Source organism: Epargyreus clarus, unplaced genomic scaffold (genome assembly GCF_041222505.1).
Source record: "Epargyreus clarus isolate Ecla_fem2 unplaced genomic scaffold, WU_Ecla_fem_2.2 ptg000007l, whole genome shotgun sequence".
Taxonomy (NCBI): Eukaryota; Metazoa; Arthropoda; class Insecta; order Lepidoptera; family Hesperiidae; genus Epargyreus; species Epargyreus clarus.
Window position 1 is genome coordinate 16,368,065 of NW_027332215.1, and position 20,816 is coordinate 16,388,880.

The following is a 20,816-nucleotide window of genomic DNA, read 5'->3' on the forward strand; positions in this document are numbered from 1 at the left end:
TAATTAACTCCTGAAGACTCCTGTCAGACGTGAAGCGTCATTCGAGTGTACTGTGAAGTTAATAATTTGCTAATATTGTTATAATTCATTATCTATTTACTGATGTCTGTGGTAATATTACTGTATTTATTTATTATAAAAATATCATCATCAACAACACAATGTTGTCCCACGGCTGGGCTCAGAGTTCACAACCATAACAATTATTAGACTTCACACATGTTTGAGAACTATTTGTTTTACAAAACCTACGATACTTACATTTTCTTATGTTTTCCTCCATTCTTAAAGCGAAGGGCAATTAATTTGTAATGTGAGTACCTACGCACATAATAACGAATAAATATAGTTCAAAAAACTAAAAAACACGCCTTTATGATAAAATCAATTAAAAAGTAGAAAATAATTTTCACTCTAGGAATCAATTAAGGAACATTAAATAGTATAATTGTGAAAAAAGCGTGGGGTGATCCATTTATCAGTTTTCGAAAAGCACCCAAACCAAAAAGCGAATCGCGAACCCAAATCGAAAAGAGTTTTTGAAAGACCACACAAACGAAATAGCGGACGGAACGTCCAAGACAGCGTATTGATATTGTATGATAAATCAAATATATAAAATTCGCGTGCCACAATGTTAGTTACTGTACTCCTTCGAAACGGCTGTACCGATTTTTACCAAATTTTATATGCATATTCAGTAGGTCTGAGAGTCGGCTACTATTTATTTTTCATACCCCTAAGTGAGAAGGGTTGTTCACCCTTAAATTTTTTTTTATTTATATGGCAACAAAACGTTTGCCGGGTCAGCTAGTTTTTATAAAATTTTGATATAATTTGAAGACCCACGTAACGGAGCGGTCACCATATCGGACTGACGCGCAAAGTGTTCAGCTCGATAAATTTGGATATATTATGCTATTATGTAACTGACTATTGGTGTATTCGTCTCTGTGTGGAACGCGGGGAATCCTAACGTGGAGTTATGGGAGCTGGGCGTCGAGGAAAGAAATGCAGTCTATTTCGCGAATGAATTAATTTTTATTTTATACAACTCAAATTTTACACAACTTGTAACAAAATAAAAAAATAAATGATGTGATAGGTAGAGTCACTTTCCGCGATGGAGGTGAACTGTTCCCATGGTGGACGGCCACCTGCACGTGGGACGCGCCTCGTCAGCGTTGGCCGTTCCGCGAAGGCACGATACAGCGCAAGGACGATGCAGGTGGAGGTTTGTAATATTAATTTATACTAGAGCCCAGTTAATACAAACAAAAGAGAATGTTTGTAAGGACATCCACTAAAATTAAAGGTAAGTGGTTACTGCCGCCCATGGACACCTGTAATCAAACTTACATAAGACTACCTGAGTAGGAAAAGTATGTCTTGTCCCTGTAGTACCGGGATCAGAATAGGGCTACGGTATCCCCTGCCTGTCGTAGGAGGCGACTAAAAGGGGGCTTCCGGGGTTGCGGGCGGCAAGAGTGGGACCTCGAACCGTCCAGCAGTCGACACCGGGAAGGACGGCGGTATGTGTGGTCGCATACCGTCGTAAACACCAGACGGTGTGGAGAGCGCCTGGGCTCACCTGGGCGGAGCCTGATGGGCAACACGTTCAGTGGACTCCGGTTGCGTTCAGTTGGAGATCCCGGAGTCCTCTTCGCAGCGGTGAGGATAGCCACCGGGGGGGTTTTATTGCGGTCAAAATCCCACATAACCCCGTGTCGCGACACGACACTGGGTATCTTTTGAAGGTTTCCCCCTCGTCAAAAAAAAAAGGAAATCCTACCACAAGGAATCCCTACCACCCACCCTTCTAACCAGTATACAGCAGCGCTTAACACTGCCATCACTCCAGAATAGGTTTGGCGGTGGTGTCGCCGGAGTCGAACTACAGAGGGTGCTACCATCTTTAAAATTATCAAGGTAAGGTAGGGTTAAAAATTGTGCAGAATCCGGGTAGATTAATAATCAGTTTCTTTGTAATAAGAAAACAGGTAGTTCATTAGACTAGCCGGTACCCGCGGAGTAATGAAGATTTCCTCATCAGTGCTCTAAATTAACCTGGTTGTTCAGTGCCAGGGTAGTGTATTCGTGATTCAATGTGTTAGTATGTGTGTTAGGTAGTGTATTCGAGATTAAGTGTGTTAATCAGTGGTGGCGAAGGTCTGTGGTGGTGACCGACCAACTGGAGATCTATTAAAGGTATTGTACATAGCAAATATTTTTCATTGTTTTATATTTTTACGGCGATAGGATATATATTTTTAGAATTCTCATGATTGGCCCTTTAATATGATATCCATATTGCTGTGTTTCAAAAAAGGTTGTTTCATTTTAGTTAGAGGCATCTCAAATCTGTGTTATTTGTCGTAAGTTATATAAGAATAAATTGACTATCAAGAAAAATACATCACCTTATTATAGAAATTCGGCTAGCAATCTGGGAGATGATGTAATAATATGGAATAGTATGATTTAAAATAAACATTACGTTAATAGGCGTTATAAACATACCCTTTCTTTGTAGGGTGTTTACCTCATATTTGAATACGTTGTCTAGACGAGTAGGTAGATGTTTGTGTTGGATGGGATTATTTACCATAGGTGTCGCAAAAAATGGTTGTTTGTAATTTGTACACTCCCACGTTAGGATTCCCCGCGTTCCACACAGAGACGAATTCACAAATACTCAGTTACATAATAGCATAATATATCCAAATTTATCGAGCCCTGAACACTTTGCGCGTCAGTCCGATATGGTGACCGCTCCGTTACCGAGTCGTCAAATTATATCAAAATTTTAGAAAAACTAGCTGACCCGGCAAACGTTATGCCATATAAAAAAAAATGTTAAGGGTGTTAACCCTTCTAATTTAGGGGTATGAAAAATAGATAGTAGCCGATTCTCAGACCTACTGAATATGCATATAAAATTTGGTGAAAATCGGTAAAGCCGTTTCGGAGGAGTACGGTAACTAACATTGTGACACGCGAATTTTATATATAAGATTATCATACAATTATTTAATACAATCTCAATATGCTGTCTTGGAAGTTCCGCCCGCAATTTCGTTTGCGTGATCTTTCGAAAGCTAATATGAATAAACTAAGTGGTTATAAAATAGACTAGTTAAAGTAAAATGGTTGCATAAAACTTTTTCCATGGAAAAACCTTTAGATGTGTCCATCGACAAAACGGTGTTTATCTTTAACGACGTCATTTAAAATTGAAACCAAAATTAATTTTATAGATTATGTAATATATACCTTAGTATAAATTGGATAATCCTTTGTTTATAGAAGTAAAATACACAACAGATATTCCGGCGAATTTCAAAGTAATTTTCCTTTTTATCATAACGAATCATGACTTGCTCCATACCCTCATTTAAAATGTAGATCCGTTACAACGTGGAACTCATTATAATATGTTAAATGAACCCCTTTTCATAACATACGGAGAAATTAATATCTATCTTTCATACAGAACTAAATTGGGTTCAATTTATGTTTTTAATTGGACTTCTGTATGTATTTTGATAAAGAGTTATGTTCTAGAGGACATTTACAACATGCCTACATATATTTCTTTTACATAATAAGTATTATATTACCAATTTATGCTCAATCACATCAATCTGAAGATCAGGTTTTCTTTTCCTAACGCATCTCTTTTATAAGAATCACTTATGTCTTTTTTGGAGTAGTGAATAAAGTAAGCTTTACATAACTGAACTGAGGTTCAAACCTCAAACACGCATCTCTATTTTTTCAATGTTATGTGTGTTTTAGAAGTTAATTATTTCTTATTTAAACTGTAAATGAAATTATCATGACGAAATCTACACGCCTGAGAGTGGTAAAAAAGGTGAAAACTTATGCCCCACCGTAAATATTTCATTCTATATACCACTATATAATATTGTACAATATTAACTGTTTGAAAGATGCTAATATGCACACGTATGGAGTTATTTACGCCGCTTCTTCTCCATAGCGAAACACCTTCAGTAGCGGTGGTAGTTTGTTGACATTCAAAAAAAGTTCCAAGTATACGAATATACTTGGTATATGAATCAATTTCGAATAAATGAGATTTAAATTCCAATTATTAATGGACGTTATCAAGTAAAAAAAGGATCGAACGAATAACTTTTAAAATGTGACAATATGTGAAGGAAAATTTGCTTGCATTTTAAACATGCATAATATTTTGTGAAAACACTTATAATTATCCAGATGAGTGCGTTGCAACATGATTAAAGCATGCATGAGTGGAATACTTCAGGTCTGTTACCAATGCAGCCTTTTTAGGGTTCCGTACCCAAATGGTGAAAACGGAACCCTATTAGGTACTAAGCCTCCGCAGTCTGTCCGTCTGTCAGTTGAACTTGAACAGACACTTGAATATTTTACAGAGTATTCGGTGGCCGCTATATCAACAAATACAAAAAAATAAAAAAACATCTTTAAAATAAATAGGGGTCGAAATTGATCCGTAACAGATAGACAGTTCAAATTTTCCCAATATATTCACATCTATAGCTGCTGTGATAACAAATACTAAAAATAAAATACAAATGAAAACTTGGTAGTACGGAACCCTCCATGTGCGAGTTCGATTTGCACATTGTGAATTATTAAATTTGTCAACGAATTTTAATTTTATTATTACTGAGTCATGTGGGTTGGTTTAAAATAAAGTAAACTAATAAAGTAACTTAATTTTGTTAATATTAAGAACCGCTAATATGAACCAGTAAATCGTGGAAAACGGTGCTGGTAGCAAAGTTAAATAAAATATTAGATGTAATCATATTTCTGTAATTTTGTATTTTGTTACTGTTTGTTTTCTCTAATAAATTAAAAAAAAAATAGGTTATTATATATTTTCGTTCGAATGCTACACGAGTACACATCCTGCTAGACTGATTTAATTCAATTTTGTTTAAAATTCAAATCGTGTAAGTTATTACGTTACGATGTAGGGAATTGAGAAATGTCAAAATTGTCTATTCATGAACGTATTACATTTTTACAAGATTGTTATTAACTTGTTGTGTAGGCATATGAGGATGAAAGCTTACCTTTAAATGTTTAACTTATTCGACTTATGCGCGTTATTAATAAATAATCTATCCAAATTTTGCCTACTAATAACGGAATTTTGACAATAGCGTAATAATTTCTAGCAGGCTATGAAGGTGGTAGAACTCCTAGTAGCTTGAACCCGGCGCCGCCGTCATTACCACCACACCTCGTATTTGCACTTAATAACAGCAGTGTTAAGCGCTGCTATGTTCTGGTTTGAAGGGTGTGTGGTAAGGGAGACATAATTTTCCGGAGCGTTCCAGCTCAGTCCTCAGTGTTAGCGGCGCATCTGTGGCCGGCCTGAGATATTAATATAATCCTATCTAGGGTTGATTACAGATCTCCATGATCTCCTATATTATAAAAATGCACTTTTGCATACAAAACATACAAATGAACTTTTCTATACAAAGTATTAGACAGATTGATTATTATTATTAATAGAGAGCTTTAATAGACTAAGCTGCATGTGTAATTCAGTGGTAATGCATTATGCAATATCAGGATATCATTAAGCTAATCTGAAGATGGATCCGGATGCGGGCCATATCAGCGTCTCATCTAATTAAGACCTTTGTGTTTACGCATGTCAGATTTATCTTGATAATTACCATTTGTTTTAGTAGATAGTTCAATTTAATGAAAGCTTTGTTTCAGTAGTTTGACAAAATTTTCTGTTGTTTACATAAAGGTGGGTACGGACTGCTGTAACGTAACATGCAATGTAACACGCAGTGAAAGAATTTACCGGCCATATTGTCGCAATGTATCATGCAATGTAACAGAATTCCCGTAGTGTAGAGACACCTTACGCCGTTTGTCCACCGCCACCTTCACCGAGCCGATATCGACAATCAATGACGGCGCCGAAGTAGCGTTCATTTACTGTAGCCGCTTGTCCACCGCACGTCCGTCACCCGAGTACCGTCACCGGCCGCCGATGTTTCGAGTAGATCCGCGTGACCGCTAGATCGGCACCGAGATTTTGACGGGCCGATGTGCCGGCAATATAAAAAACATTGGAACTTGTCCATACACTACCTCCACACGCGTGACAGCTGGAACAAAATAAGCCGTTGATATCGGTCGCGGTGGACAAACTATCGCCGTCACGACATATTAAAATCGGCCCGAAATAATCTCGTTCTCGGTATCGGCTCGGTGACGGTGCGGTGGACAAACGACCTTACGCGCAGGAACCGTGCACACTACACGCGCCAACAGAGCATTTCAACACTAGTGCGCGCCGCGATCCGGCATTTGTTGGGTTTTTCGGACGTCAACAATCATCTTCGCTAATATTTGGTCGTCACGATCTATTATTTCCGGTATTCTTGACAGACTGAGCTATGCTCGCCGCGAGCATGCTGGAAACATATGGTGGGTACATGCTCAGTTCATGCGCGCTATGCGTCCACACTCATGAAATTATCCTTTCGTGTTACATTGCATGTTACGTTACAACAGTCTGTGGGTCACGGAGAATCATAATATTACCACCATTAATATACCAAAATTAAAATTAATTTGGTCCAGTTGTTTCGGAACAAATTGGCTGTGATAGACGCACGGACAGACGCACGTGTGATCCTTTAAGGGTTCTGTTATTTGTTTTGTCATACGGAACTCCAGTAATAATTAGAGAATTACTATAAAAAACCATGGAACAGAAAAAAACAAGGTGTGATAAAAAAAAAAAAGAAATCCTAAAAAATAGACAAATTCAACGACACCTCATGTGTTAAATTAAAATCCGTCAAGCTGTTCGGGCTACAAGGCATGCCAAGGTTTATAAATAAGCTTATAAGTTCAAAAATTTACTCTTTGCCGTTGGGTAAACAGAGATATTTCATACACCAAATATAGAAGAAATTTTGCAAGTCTTACCTGGTATCTCGATATGCATCTATCCACGGTATCTAAGTAGACCCTTAGGAGCTCCTTATCGATTGCAATTGAACACTTCGGGCACTTCCCAGGTGGACACTTCGGATTCGCCTTGAATTTGCAGGTGCAGCTGAGATTCGGGCACCTGGAATTTAAATTGAATAATATTATTGAGAAACTCGTTCCAATACTCTCTCTATGTGAATGTCATAAGGCGAATTTTTTCATTGTAAACAACATGAAGGAAACACTAGTTATAATTTCGCAAGAAAATTGTGAGAAAATCTTCGATCACTAATAGGAAGATTAGTGATCGAAGGAGAAAATTGTAAAAATGGGAGATCCTAATTCGAATAAACCACTATAATACTTATATGTATGTTATTTATTTTTGCTTGTCACATACACACAAATATATATAAATAAATACACAAAAGCATTCATATTTAATGACTGTAAGTATACATATGTAACGTAAAATGTAAATCCGTTTTTGGCTTTTAGTCTAATATTAAGAAATAAATACTTAGATTGAGGAATAGAATTAAGTTGTATATCTTGGAAATACATAATTAAAACAACATTAAGTAAGTAACATGTAGATTCAATGAAAACTAATTATTATCATTTGGCAATATCTCGTTACCTCCAAATACACATTATTCTCCACATCAAAGTGTCTCAAAAGCTTGACGTGAATTTAAATAGATAAGAGCTTCGCACTCCTCCACATTAGGATTCTATGTGTTGAGATTATTATGAACAAAAACGTGTAATATATTTTAATCTTAAATTCAGAATAATTATTTAAATTATTAGGTGTCTGGTAGGGAGTACTGAACTCTATGTATGTTTCAGCACATTACATACCGACCGACATAATCACTTCTTATAACTTTAATCGTAATAAGTTGACATATAGCATAGTAGCACATTTCATTCTGATAGTCTAGTGCAAAGCAGTCATAGTGTAATGATTTTTTGTTCAGACTTTCGTAGGAGTTTGATTCACAACAACACACTTCCAATTTTCTTTTTTTTTATAATATGGGAGTAGCAGACGAGCATGCAGGTCGAAGGTGGTAGAACCCTTTGTTTCTGATGGTAAGTGGCTACTGCAACACATGGACATCTGTAATGAACCCCAGATAGGATTGGATATTCCTACCTGAAGTCAGCCACAGATGCGCTGCTACCCCTGAGGACTAAGGTGGGACGCCTCGGAAAAGTATGTCTCCCTTGCCACACCCTTCAAACCGGAACACAGCAGCGCTTAACACTGCTGTTATAAGGCAGAAATAGGTGTGGCGGTGGTGCCGCCGGAGTCGAACCACAAAGGGTTCTACCACCTTAAAAATTTCCAATTTTCTATTTTATGTGCGTCTCATAAATAAATTATCACTTGACTTAACGATGTAGGAAGCCTTCAAACATGATAATTCTATAAACAAGAAAGAATTTCAAAAGTAGTCTTTCAATCCGCACTTGGCCAGCATAACCTAAAGTAACCTAAATCGCTTTTACTGTAAGACCACGTTTATGCCCAGCAGTGGGACAGTGATTTATTGATAGATGTATTTTACCTTAAGTATGTCGCGGCATCTGGCCTCATTTGCTTCAACGTAGGCCAGTCCTCCCTACAAGCGACGCACTCACACCGGAACCAATATCGGCAAGCTAGGGACCTTTGACGCTCTTTAAGGGACCGCGTCATGAAATGTGGACCGTAATTTTCGGATACCACCTCACCAGGTGCGAGAGGCCTGGTTGCTCGTAGAACTATTTTACGACCCTCGAAGTATCTGAAATTGAAAATAATTTAGTATATTTTAGTATGAGAAATTAATGTTACAAATTATTTGTTTGGAACACAGTTATGGTAGGACTTAGGGAAGTAAATTTAAGTAACAAATCTATTATCTTATTATAATATATACTATATTATAATAAGACACACACACTTAAAACTACTAAATATGTAGGCACTTATTGTAGAACATCGATTAATCAAAAATAAAATCACTTTTCTTTTAAGATTCCTATAAGCCTCGTCTGGGTACAGTACGATGTTTACAATAAATTATTTTTTAACATCCATAATAAGAATTGTTTTATGAAATCATCGTAAAACACGTTGAAGCTCATGTGCTGTAGGAACAAAGGATTATTTACAATACCACTAAATTATTTCCCATTATGTTTAATTTTTATTATAGAATATATGAATGTGAAAGCGACGGGTATGTTTTACAACAACGACGACAATAAATACTAAACATTATGATGATAAAGTTTTATAAATTTCGTATGCACGATCTCGTTTCTATGTCCTACACTACGCCGTATACCTCTTTTCTCATATCCCCACATACTTCATGTTTATATAATTTTCAGCTTCAGTGCAATCTTGCGAGGTTAGAATGTACTTAGATAGAGCAAATCTTTCAGAATATAACAGTTGTACGAGGTATTCCCCTTTTATTTGCATTTCATATGTTCTGACATAATTTAACCACCTACTTTTCAAAGAAGTTGCTGTTGTCAGTTATTATAACTAAGCTTCTTCATATTTTATATGAGCTTTTAACTGTAGGTTTACTTTTATAATATAGGAATAGCAGACGAATATGCAGTCCACCTTATAGTAATGCCTACTGTTGCCCATGGACACTTATAAGCAACCATAAATAAAATGAGATTCCTAGCGGAGGTTGACGATAGATGCACCGCTTCCCCTGAGGACTAAGCAGGAATGCCTTGGAAAAGTATGTCTTCCTTACTACACCCTTCAAAATAGAATACAGCAGCGCTTAATACTGCTGTGAATAGTCAGAAATAGGTGTGGCGGTGGTGCCGTCGGAGTCACAGAAGATTTACCATATTCAGTAAGGCTTAGTAATAGGGTGACGTGTTACCCTTTATTACGGAATCCTAAACGCTAACATTGAAAGCAATACGTGCAGAAAACATCCAACACAGTATTATAGCTATTCCGGTTATATGTAATACGAGTATGACATCGGATTACCTGGCCACGGCGGGATAGCATTCATGATTGAATAAGGCTCCGGTGGGGTATATACCGACGGCTATGTAGATCGGCTTCGAGCCGGTGAACGTGTGCTGTCCGCGCAACGTCTCGTATATCTCGTGAGCGTTGAATTGGAGGAGTTGCAAATTGCGCACGATAAGCTCGCAGATTGACGTTTCAGCTGGAAAGTACGTTTTGCAAAATTAGTCTAAGAATAAATGTAATAGAAAAACTAAAAAGTATAACAGCTACAATTCTCTCCAGCGTAAAATAGTTCTGGCGTTTTCGTGGGAAACATAATGTTAGGCTAAGATTTTAGTTCTTAGGAGTGGTAAGGCATTTTTTCAGGTAGAACCCCCTTTGAGCGGCTGTGACCATTTACCATCAGGTTGACTTTATACATGTTTGCTACCACAATCATATAAACATCCCACACAGTGTGGGATGTTGTTTATCAAGACCAGACATTGATTTTAGATTATAAGATGTTTACAAAACAACGGAGAATAAAGTTTGTGGAAATCGCAGCGGTGGAGGCTGTACCTACCGCTAAAATGATCTCTGACTTCTTATAATAGTGTGAAGCGTTATATTTTTAATATCCTGGGAGTTTAGGAAGCCAAACAGGAAGTGAGATCAAAAGAGCTCGGGATTAGTAACACACTTCTGATCAACTTCAAGTAATTTCAACTTCTGTTTTGTATGAATAAGGTTAAATATGTCCATATGCGGCAGTTTGCTATTTATACTTGAAAGAATAATTAAAATATACGATTTATAAAAATAAAACGATATAACCTTTTGACGCTTGTTCGCAGTTTTTAAAGAATCCAGCTTTTTTCAAACACTCCGTCAGAAACATGCCCATGACCACCCTTTTTAGATAATCCGATCCCCGTCTTTGAGCTGAATGGGTGCATAACGAGTAAATCTGAGCAGCAGTCATCTCCAATTTTTCGTGGTAGCTCATTTTATCTTCGACTTTCGTTTCAGACTCATTGTCTTTTAAGTCTTTGTCCGTAAAGCTCTTCAGTCCTTTTTTAGACCGATTAAGTCTTTCTCTCCTGCTTTTCATTTTCGATTTCTTTGACATCCCTTCAATATCATTCAGAGCAGCCCCTTCCACTGTTTTTATTTCATTGGATAAAAATTTTGAATGCAATACCAGACTCGTATCAAGACCCGCCTGTGTTACCATTCGTAGAGCTATTTGACTTAGTATTGACATTCCTGAACCTGTAAAATACCATTATAATTATTATTTTGTGGACGTGACATAAATGTAATTTGCAGAAATTCTTAGTCCATTAGTTAATGAATTGCAAAGATCGCTAAAAGAGAAAACGGAGTTGGTCTGAACATTAAAATAAAGGTGTAATATGATGTTTCATTTATATTTAAGTACTAACGAACATATAATAGGGCATCGGCAATACTGGCACGTGTGTACGGAAGGGGGTGGGCCGCTCCGGAAGGCTTGGAACCCGTCGCGGGTGTCCGTCGCGTGCAACATGCAGTATATAGCCTGCGCTATAGGCGCTCAACGAATTTTAAGATACAGTATTTGACGACCCGCGTGGCGGAGCGGTCACCATACCGGTCTGACGCGCAAAGGGTTCCAGGTTCGATCCCCGGCCAGACAGATATCTAAATGATGTTTGGGTATTTTTTGTCTATTTGTGTGTCTCAGTTATAACGGGCGCCCTTAATAGTTGTATTAGTTCAGGTATTTCATTATTTTTTTTCTTCATTAATGTACTCGTAGGTAATAAACCATTCTTGTCGCAACTGTTTATTTAATAAAATTAGATTTTAAGCTCATAATAGTATACTGATGTAAACTGTTGTTATGTTAGGAGAGATGTTTATTATGATAATAAATAAATATTTTTACCGATAAAAAGGTCAAGGTACTGGCATTCGAAAGAATGGTAAGTGGACACCGCGTTGTCTCGGCACACAATGCTGCAGAACGCTACGCTAGAACATTTGGGGCACCACACAGGGGCCGCATTTTCAAAGTCTTCCAGTCTGCAAATTATTTAACTTGAGCTACACTAGATATATAATTTATAAGAACAATATATATTACATATACGAGTATATGTGCTATGATAAAAAGTATACGGTTAAAAGTAAAGGTTTTTAACCTAAGGTTCTTAGGTTGTTGCAGTTTTAGTTTTTATCAAAATCGGCTTCATAACGTCTTTCAGCAGTTTGCGCTAATCCTTATAGATTCAGATTCAGCCCTGGAGGCCTATTTAAGAAGTTCACCCTGTATTCATACAAACCTTTTAAAGCAATGTAAACAGTGGCTTCCATAATAATCCGGCAGAAGGCACGCAGCATAAGGACTATCCACAAGGAGTACATCACCAGTTTTTATTTCGTTATTTGCAACTGCAAAGCGCCCCTGAAACCGAAAGTACTGCAGTGTAATAAATCTCTATTTGCGTTTCCGTGCCGACAAAACCTAAAAGATTGACTTGAAAACGGTGTAGCGATTCCGTGATAACTTTTTGCAGGAATTTTGAAACTAATTTAGCCCAGTTATAATCTCAGGCATAGTTACTAGTAACAAGTATAATATTCAATACATTTAATATAGCACTACCGACTACGTATGTACACGACTACAATGTAAAAATATGGTATTTAACAAAGAAATAATACCTTTAATACGAATACCCGTAATATTTTTAAATCATAGTTGTTTTCAAATGGCATATGATGTATATATTTTTTACTTTTTTCTCAAATATGTTTAACTATGAATTTCTTAAAAGTGTTATATGAATAAGTATATTATTCGCTCACTAATCGATATAATGAAATTTCGCGGCTTTCGCGAAATTTCATTGTAAAGATAATTACTAACAGGCTAAGTATGTATCTACATTAAAAGTATATTTTTGGGTTAGTTACCTATGTAAGAGTGAGACAGTATTGTAGTATTGCAGACAGTATTATACCGAGTTTTTAGGAGGTATCTACACAAATGCCATGAATTTTTGTTAAAATAAAAATCTACCTGTAATATGAGATGGTTGTCACAATAACAAGATTGTAACGAAACCTCAAGTATTAAATGTATCAAGTCGTTTGGGTTGTAGGTCGTTCCAAAAATTTGAAATATATATGACAAACCTTATCTTTAGCAGTCGGGTAAAACTGCAACTATGCCAAGATGTGACTTATTTAACGATAACAGTAAAGTATACGTAAGAATTGCGGTATAGAAAGCTTATTTTCTTATATTGAAAGAGCTATTTCATTATCTTTTGAATAAACTTGTTTTATTTACCTGATTTTCTTCCTCAGCTATTTTTATTAGCTTGGACAGAGCTGGCATATTTTGTTTCGCACCGCCAGATAAAGAAATTCCTTTAAAGAAATTGAAAGGATTTAGTTTTTACTAAGAAAACTATTTGAATAGAAATGATAATATTCATAATGAGTCAGATTCATAAGACAGATACTGTTATTTTACTATATGATTTTAAAGTATTTTCATCCACTGAAAATGTTTAAAAGGTTTTAAAAATATCAGTTTTTTTTCGAAATCATTAAGAGTATGTATTAAATAGTATGTATTTCTATAAAATTACTTGTCCAATATAAGTATTGAGTCTTTACCTCACGGGTTTATCTGTAGGTCAGCGGAAAGAATGTGTTACCTGGCTTGTCGGGTGGATGCTTAGGCAGCACGGTATAATCTAGAGACTCAATATCCTTGGCTAGCTGACATTTCGCTGCTTCATCACTCCCTAATAGTCTTCCTGCCAATTCATAGGACACTTTGGCTCGCGTTGGCTCTTCGGCTCCTTAAAAATTGTAGTAAATTTGTAGATTTTAACTTATTTATGTTAGTGTACGTTAGTATGTCAAATCTTTCAACTTTGTTAACTAATTGGACAAAACCGATTAATCTGATATTTGGCATACGTGTGATATTTACATATTTTGCATATAAAATAATAGTACCAGGTTAATCTCATGGTAAGCCTGGATAATAGATACCGCCTGAGATAGACGCAACTTATTGGTTTAAATAGTTTCATAATGACGTCTTTCATAAAATCAGCATTTGCACTGCTTTTATAAGTACATAAACACTATTTCCTACACATTATTATTCTGCACTATTTTCAAGATTCCTATCTAGGGACTGGGTTTTTGTATAATATCGTATAATCTTCATGCTTAACACAGTTACCGCTGAAAAACCGCCCAAAGTTCAGCTTTGAAAGTACCTATAATCTTTGATCTTTTCCGAAAGGCGTCGTCACCCGTAAAGGGATTCAACTCTATCAAACGCTAAGAGGGTCAAGAGTACCTACTGCACGATAGACGTCGCCTATCTATTGATATCTTATCTCTATTAGTAAAAAACGTTAGAGATTTCGAAAAAGTTCATTCTATGAAAAAGAGTTTAATACTACTAGTCTAGTAAAAGTTAGGTATGAGCCTTAATTATTTTATCATAACAGTAACTTTTATGATCGAATTCATATTATTAGGGTCTGTTCTATAATATCTGAGTAAAATACTAAAATAATGTACTTGAAGATTATAATATCTAATAAAAATATTTTATTTGAAATGAAAATAAATTGAAGATGGTAGATTTCGAATGGGATATTAATAAGTTCTTCGATAATGTACCTTTGTAGCAATGGCCCATACGCCAATAGTACTGTGCGCGCATCCGTGCGGGCAATCTTTCTTTGAGGGCCAGCTTCAAGTCTTCTAAAGCAGCCTTTGGTCGCCCTGTTTCTAAAAGCACTTCAGAACGAAGCCAAAGGCCCAAAGCCAGAGACACACCTCCGTCGATTACTTCTTCATTACCTAGAACGAAGAAGGAACGGAAAATAGAGCAATAATCATTCAAAGGATCGTTTACCAAGCAGTCCTTGGAAAACTGTTTTAACATTTTTGAATCAATCGGTCATGCAACATAAACACCTACAATTGTGAGGAGAGACGCGGGCTTAGATGATTATATATACATTGGTACTACACGACTCCGGCACGGCAGCGGCATCGACATAACTAGACGAGTAATTCTCTTAAATTCTACTGCACGCTGTCTCACTGGCCGAAATGTAGTTACCGTCGACATCTATGTCGGTCGAAACGGCATGTCGGTGTGGTGCCGGCGCTTATATACGTATCGTGTACATAAGCTTCCGTGCGTTAGGATATTAGGTGGCATACACAATCATTATTGACTAAATAAATTAATTGAAATATTACAGTTAAAACTCTGCCGTGTTGGGTCGTCGGGTGGTAATCAAATTAAAAGAGATGCTGGTGTCGTGCCGGTGTCGTCCCAATGAAGACGCGTCTTTGGGAGGATTATAACGTTTTCTATTGTTTAATATTTTGTAGTTTCGTATGAGTACTATTTCATACATACTACATAAAGTTTAGTGGACTTTAGAAATGCCTAACTTATTGTTAGAATTGTTAGAACCGCATTTTCACTACGTCCCAAAGGGATGTATTCAAAAAGCCTCATTGAACAACTGAACTCACAGCTGAACTCATTTATGAAAGTTTTTCGTTTACTTTATTATGGTGCCTATAAGTATAAATACATACTTGAGTTTATTCAAGATACACTACATTGAATTATTTCTCTAATGGAGCAGGTGGTATATGAAATATACTTCATTGAATTGATACATTAATTATAAAGTTACAAAAAAATTTTCTGCCCGCCTGTTCTGTTCAATAACACATATTTACAAAGATAAAGTAAAATGGAAGGGGATTTCTTTTTTTTGGTAATAATTGCTTCTACATAGACGTTTCTCTGGCGTCGATTACCACCCAAAACCATTTTATACTAGCCCTCTACTTGAGGAAAATTCATTATCTCTTTCATAGCTATTTTCCTGTAATATGACAATATCATTACTTAGGGTATTCTAGTATTTCAATAGAAAAGTGTTGCATAATCTTTGTGGCCTTTTTTATCGCCAGTCACTGCACATTAATGTATGCCCTAAACCAAACTTAGGTTGTCTTCGATTTAACAAATAAGGTTTCGTAAAAGTCATGTTCCTTTTTATCTTTGCGACAAATTTAGTTCCTCGAAAAAGTAATGGATATTTTGTTTTATAAAAACGTCGTATAGTAAGCAAAATAATTGGACTGGAAAACTACTACATTTTACTTTATATTTCGAGTGTACAACCAAATATATTCTTCACGAAAGAGTACAGACGTATTAAGTTAATTATCAACTTAATACGGCTTAATCTAAGAATCTCTAACTATGTTGCTACAATATTAATTATTTTTAAATCTCTTAAGACGACTTACACCCGATAAGCTCATCTGATCCCAACTTAAGCAGCTAGTATATTTCTGACCGAACTGGTAAACGGATGTACTTATGTATTAATTATATATTTCTAAGCCGATGTTTGTATAAATAGATATTTACACCCAGAAACAGAACATGCACTTGAGGGGTGGGAATCGAATTCTAGGTCCTAAAAATCTTTGTCACTAACAAATCTAAACCTTCATCGTAGCACTGTACTAACAAAATTAATAATACGCCAGTGCTTAATAGTATTACGGAAGCTATGTTTTTGGGACTCTGATTTTGAACTCTTTTTTTCTGTTTCTGTGCCATGGAAATATATAGAACCCTGAATACAGAAGTTTAATCGAACTGTAAAGGTTAGCAAAAACAGGTATTATTAATGTCAACTAGTTAACCGGGGCAGGCAGTGTTCTGCTACAAAATATAGATACAGATAGTAAGAACAACTCCAACTATAGCATCCTACTATTTCTACTATAGTATCTTACTATTTATGTCTTTGAAATTAAAAAAGAATTAAAAAAGAAATTAAGAAAGAATTTATTTCTGTGAATTCTATTATAATTTGTAACAACTCGCCAGCCATCGAAATGTAGATTTACTATGTCAGCAACAATTTCATAACATATTATTTAACCTTAATTTAATATCCATCGGATGAATCGTGTAGTAATGCACAAATGACAATATTTCAGGCAGACATTCCTTTCTATATAAATGCATACATACCCGTCATAGGTGCTCTAAGAATCGCTTGGCTGGCTAAAGAAAGAGCCTTTGTAAAGTCGCCCTCTTTTAAAGCGACCTCCGCCGCTAACCTTCTTTCCCGGGACACCCTGGCATCTTTAGCACGATGAAGGGGTTGAATCCGGGAAAACACCTCTCTTAATGCCTCCATTATCTGCAAGGATTACATCCTAAGTATTATTAATATAGCGGAAATTGGAGTTGTTTAATCTTTAATTTGATTCAACCCTTGCAACCCTATTAAAATATCGAATTGGAGCTCCATTTGGTACGTAATATTTACGAAAAAATTCAATATATATAAAACACAAGTTATTGTGTTTGAAATTACTAATCTTATATAGCTCAATCGTTTTTAAAAGAATTATTGAAAAATGCGACGTAGGACAAATTCAGAAAAGAATAATATATTAATAAAGAAGGGAAAGTAAAAAGCACTATTATTAAAAGAGGAAAATCTAAAATAGAAAAATAAAAAAATGTAAAAAGAAAAAAAATACCCCCGAGTGGATTCGAACCACCAACCTCTCTGTCAACAAATGAGCGTGCTAACCATTGCACCACGGGAGCTATAAAAGCGAGGGTGAAAGTTACCTACACTAACACTGTTATAACTTCGATTTATACAAATTAAAATTATTATCCGGAATATTATCACATCGTAAGACAATTGCAGTTCCACTGCTGCATACGGGTATCCTCTCTGTTTGATATACTTTACAGTACATAATTATATGTAGCGCCTACTAACACTGAAGGTCGTCACCGTCAACCCATTACTGTCCCACTGCTGGGCATAGGTTTTATCTTCGAGTGAGGTGTGTAGACTATAGTACAAATTACATAGTAAACTTCGCACACCCATAAGATGTTATTTTTTTCAAACACTTAGGCGTGTAGGTCGGTTCAAGAAGCTTTCCCTTTATTTTAAGCAAGTGATAATTTATCATCATCATCATTAACCTATTACTGTCCCACTGCTGGGCACGAGTCTCCTCTCATAATTAGAAGGATTAGGCCATAGTCCACAGCGCTGGCCAAGTGCGTATTGGTAAACTTCACATACCTTTGAGATTTTTTTATAAATCTCTCAGATATGCAGGTTAGCTCACGATGTTTTCCTTCACCGTTAATTAATTTCTAATACGCACATAGCTTTGAAAAATCAGTAGTGCGTGCGTGGGATTTGAACCTCGGACCCCTCGATGGAGAGGCCGAGTTTCTTAACTTGATTATTATTTAACCTTAATTAATTAACCAATAAGCTATTACGCTGTACACTGAAGGTACGAGTAATAAATAATACTCGTAGGTGCGTATTGGCGACAAAAATTCACAACACTAATAATATTTTGATGTAAGCCTCGTTGCATTGAGGATGCTACGTCGCTACGGATTGCTACGTATTACTACTAGTACCTACTAGTTAGTACTAGTATAATACCAGTACCACTACTATACTACTAGCAGTGGGACAGAAATGGGTTGATGATGATGATGTTTTTAAAAACTTTTTAAAACAAATTTATAATATGGCCAGACAAAGTATGGCTTGACTCATTAGTTAGTTTAAAGGTGGTGGAAATCTCAGTTGTTCGAAAGGCTACACCACCGCCACCCCTATTTCTGTCTAATAACAGCAGTTTTAAACGTTGGTGTGTGTGGTTTGAAGAGTGTGTTAAGGGAAACATACTTTTTCGAGGCATTCCAGCTTAGTTCTCAGGGAAAGCGGCGCATCGGTGGTCGACCTCGGGTAGGAATCTAATCTTATCTGGGGTTGATTATAGATGTCCATAGGCGGCAGTAGCCACTTAGGTACCATCAGGTGGACAGTACACGCAGCTGCTCTTCTACTGTTATAAAAAAAATTGTGACAACGAAATTACCAGTGATTTTGTGCCGTATGTCGGTGTTCAGTCCGTATCCAAAAATATAGGTAGATCGACATAGCGTTTTCGGTCGGAAAAATCAACGAGTCACGGAATAGGACGGGATTACTGATAATGGAGAATCTCAAAGGATTACGTGCATTTCTTTTTCCGTATTCGTTGATGTTCGTTTCAAATGCTTTTAAGGGATTTGACTAACTAAAATTGTAACCTTACTAGGATTATAGATATTACTTTTGACCCTGTTACTCGTACTAATGTTAAACGAAAAATACTTTTACTTTGAAACTCAGACGTTGCGTTTTAGGATTCTAATTATTTTTTTAAGTTTGTTATCGGCGCAAGATGTTTTTACTTTTAAAAAAAGGAGGTATTCCGATCATACGAGTAATACTTTATGATCAATTTATAATAGTAGGGTAAACTCTCAGAAACAGATGGATTTGTAAAGATTACGCAAAATTAACTTAGTGGGGCTAATATAAGTTTAAGAGTAGAAAGAACCCTTCGTGGTTCAATTCATTCGATTCAGGGGTAGCAAAGTAAAAATGTACTTTGGGTTTTAAAAAAAAATATGTAGGGTGAGGTTTTCTGATTTTATTTAAAAATAGACGTGGTGGTGGTTTTGCAGCTAAACCCGTACACCTAGCCATCTTCCATAATCACCGCGATTGATCTTACCTCATGTTTCCCCAGAACCGCAGTAACTTTCTGCCCATCTTCCAAATCCTCAAAGGTCTTCAGCCAATTGTCCGCTTCTGCTAAGGATACAATATCTTCGCTGAAACCTCGGAAGAATCCTTTATTACTGTAGCACAGCGTGACGTCACTACACGCAGCGGCGTACGCCGGATCTATTTCTTCATATATTCGAGACATCTGACATGTAAACAAATAAATTTAATCATTCTCTCATACTCGAATTATACAGCGGTCTTCCTATTTTAAAATAGATTTTGCTTTAATTTTTTCCTCATTTTTTACCCGACTGCCAGGAAAGGGTTATGTTTTTCGCGCGTATCTTGTATGTTTGTCTTTCTTTATTTGATCGGATCTAACAAAAGGTTGGATGAATTTTAACAGTTAAGGTATCATTATATTCGTCTCAATGACCCGAGTGTCCTTAGATATGTGTTTGAAAAAAAATTGCGGATTTTTGGCGCAAAATAGTAACTCATTTTAAAAAAAACGTTAACCGAACCTATCGAGTAGGATATCAAATGAAAGGAAATCAAACGGAGATTATAAAAAAAAAATGGAAATTATAAATGATTATGATTTTAAATAGCACATAGAGTTTGTCCTTGTCATGTCCGGCTTTTAAGAGAAAATGTCCTGGCAACCCTTCGTTACAATCTCCTCTTCCCCCGCTAACACCTTAGCTCATAACATTCATCGCTATCAACCTCTGGGGGCCCTTTACAAATAACTTCTGATATAAAATTAGCTAAACGAACCCTTACCATGATATTTTACGTTTTGACAAATATGACTATTTTGGTATTTGTTTACGTATTTGCCCATACAATTTCCAATCTGCGCCCCTAGCGGATTGTATCAGAACTATAGTGTCAGTAACGTAACATATACATTTAATTTAATTGACAAATGGCGCTTTATGTTTTGTCTCTCTCTTTTGCGAACATATGAGGTAGACAAAAAGACTTGAGCACTTACTTATTGTTACGTATACTCAGTCTACTAAGCAAACGGGACAGAATAACGGATTGAGTAAACGTAACGTAAAATTATGATGTTTTGAAAACTCATGGTAAGGGTACAGCTACCTGTGTTACTCGACAGTTGAAAGGTAGACATAATAAAT

The 20,816-nt window shown here is 36.3% G+C and overlaps 1 protein-coding gene across 1 annotated transcript in view; it reads right to left on the reverse strand.

Moving 5' to 3' along the window:
- The window catches only part of Smyd4-2 (SET and MYND domain containing, class 4, member 2), a 32,153-nt gene that overhangs the window by 1,790 nt on the left and 9,547 nt on the right, over positions 1-20,816 (reverse strand). Inside the window, exons 2-12 of the mRNA XM_073074865.1 lie at positions 19,673-19,870; positions 17,085-17,256; positions 14,681-14,863; positions 13,693-13,839; positions 13,320-13,399; positions 12,307-12,428; positions 11,910-12,046; positions 10,814-11,251; positions 10,013-10,196; positions 8,568-8,786; positions 6,985-7,129 (exon numbers count right to left, since the gene is read on the reverse strand). Coding sequence (XP_072930966.1) covers positions 6,985-7,129; positions 8,568-8,786; positions 10,013-10,196; positions 10,814-11,251; positions 11,910-12,046; positions 12,307-12,428; positions 13,320-13,399; positions 13,693-13,839; positions 14,681-14,863; positions 17,085-17,256; positions 19,673-19,870 — 2,025 coding nt within the window. The remainder of the gene's footprint in view (positions 1-6,984; positions 7,130-8,567; positions 8,787-10,012; positions 10,197-10,813; positions 11,252-11,909; positions 12,047-12,306; positions 12,429-13,319; positions 13,400-13,692; positions 13,840-14,680; positions 14,864-17,084; positions 17,257-19,672; positions 19,871-20,816) is intronic.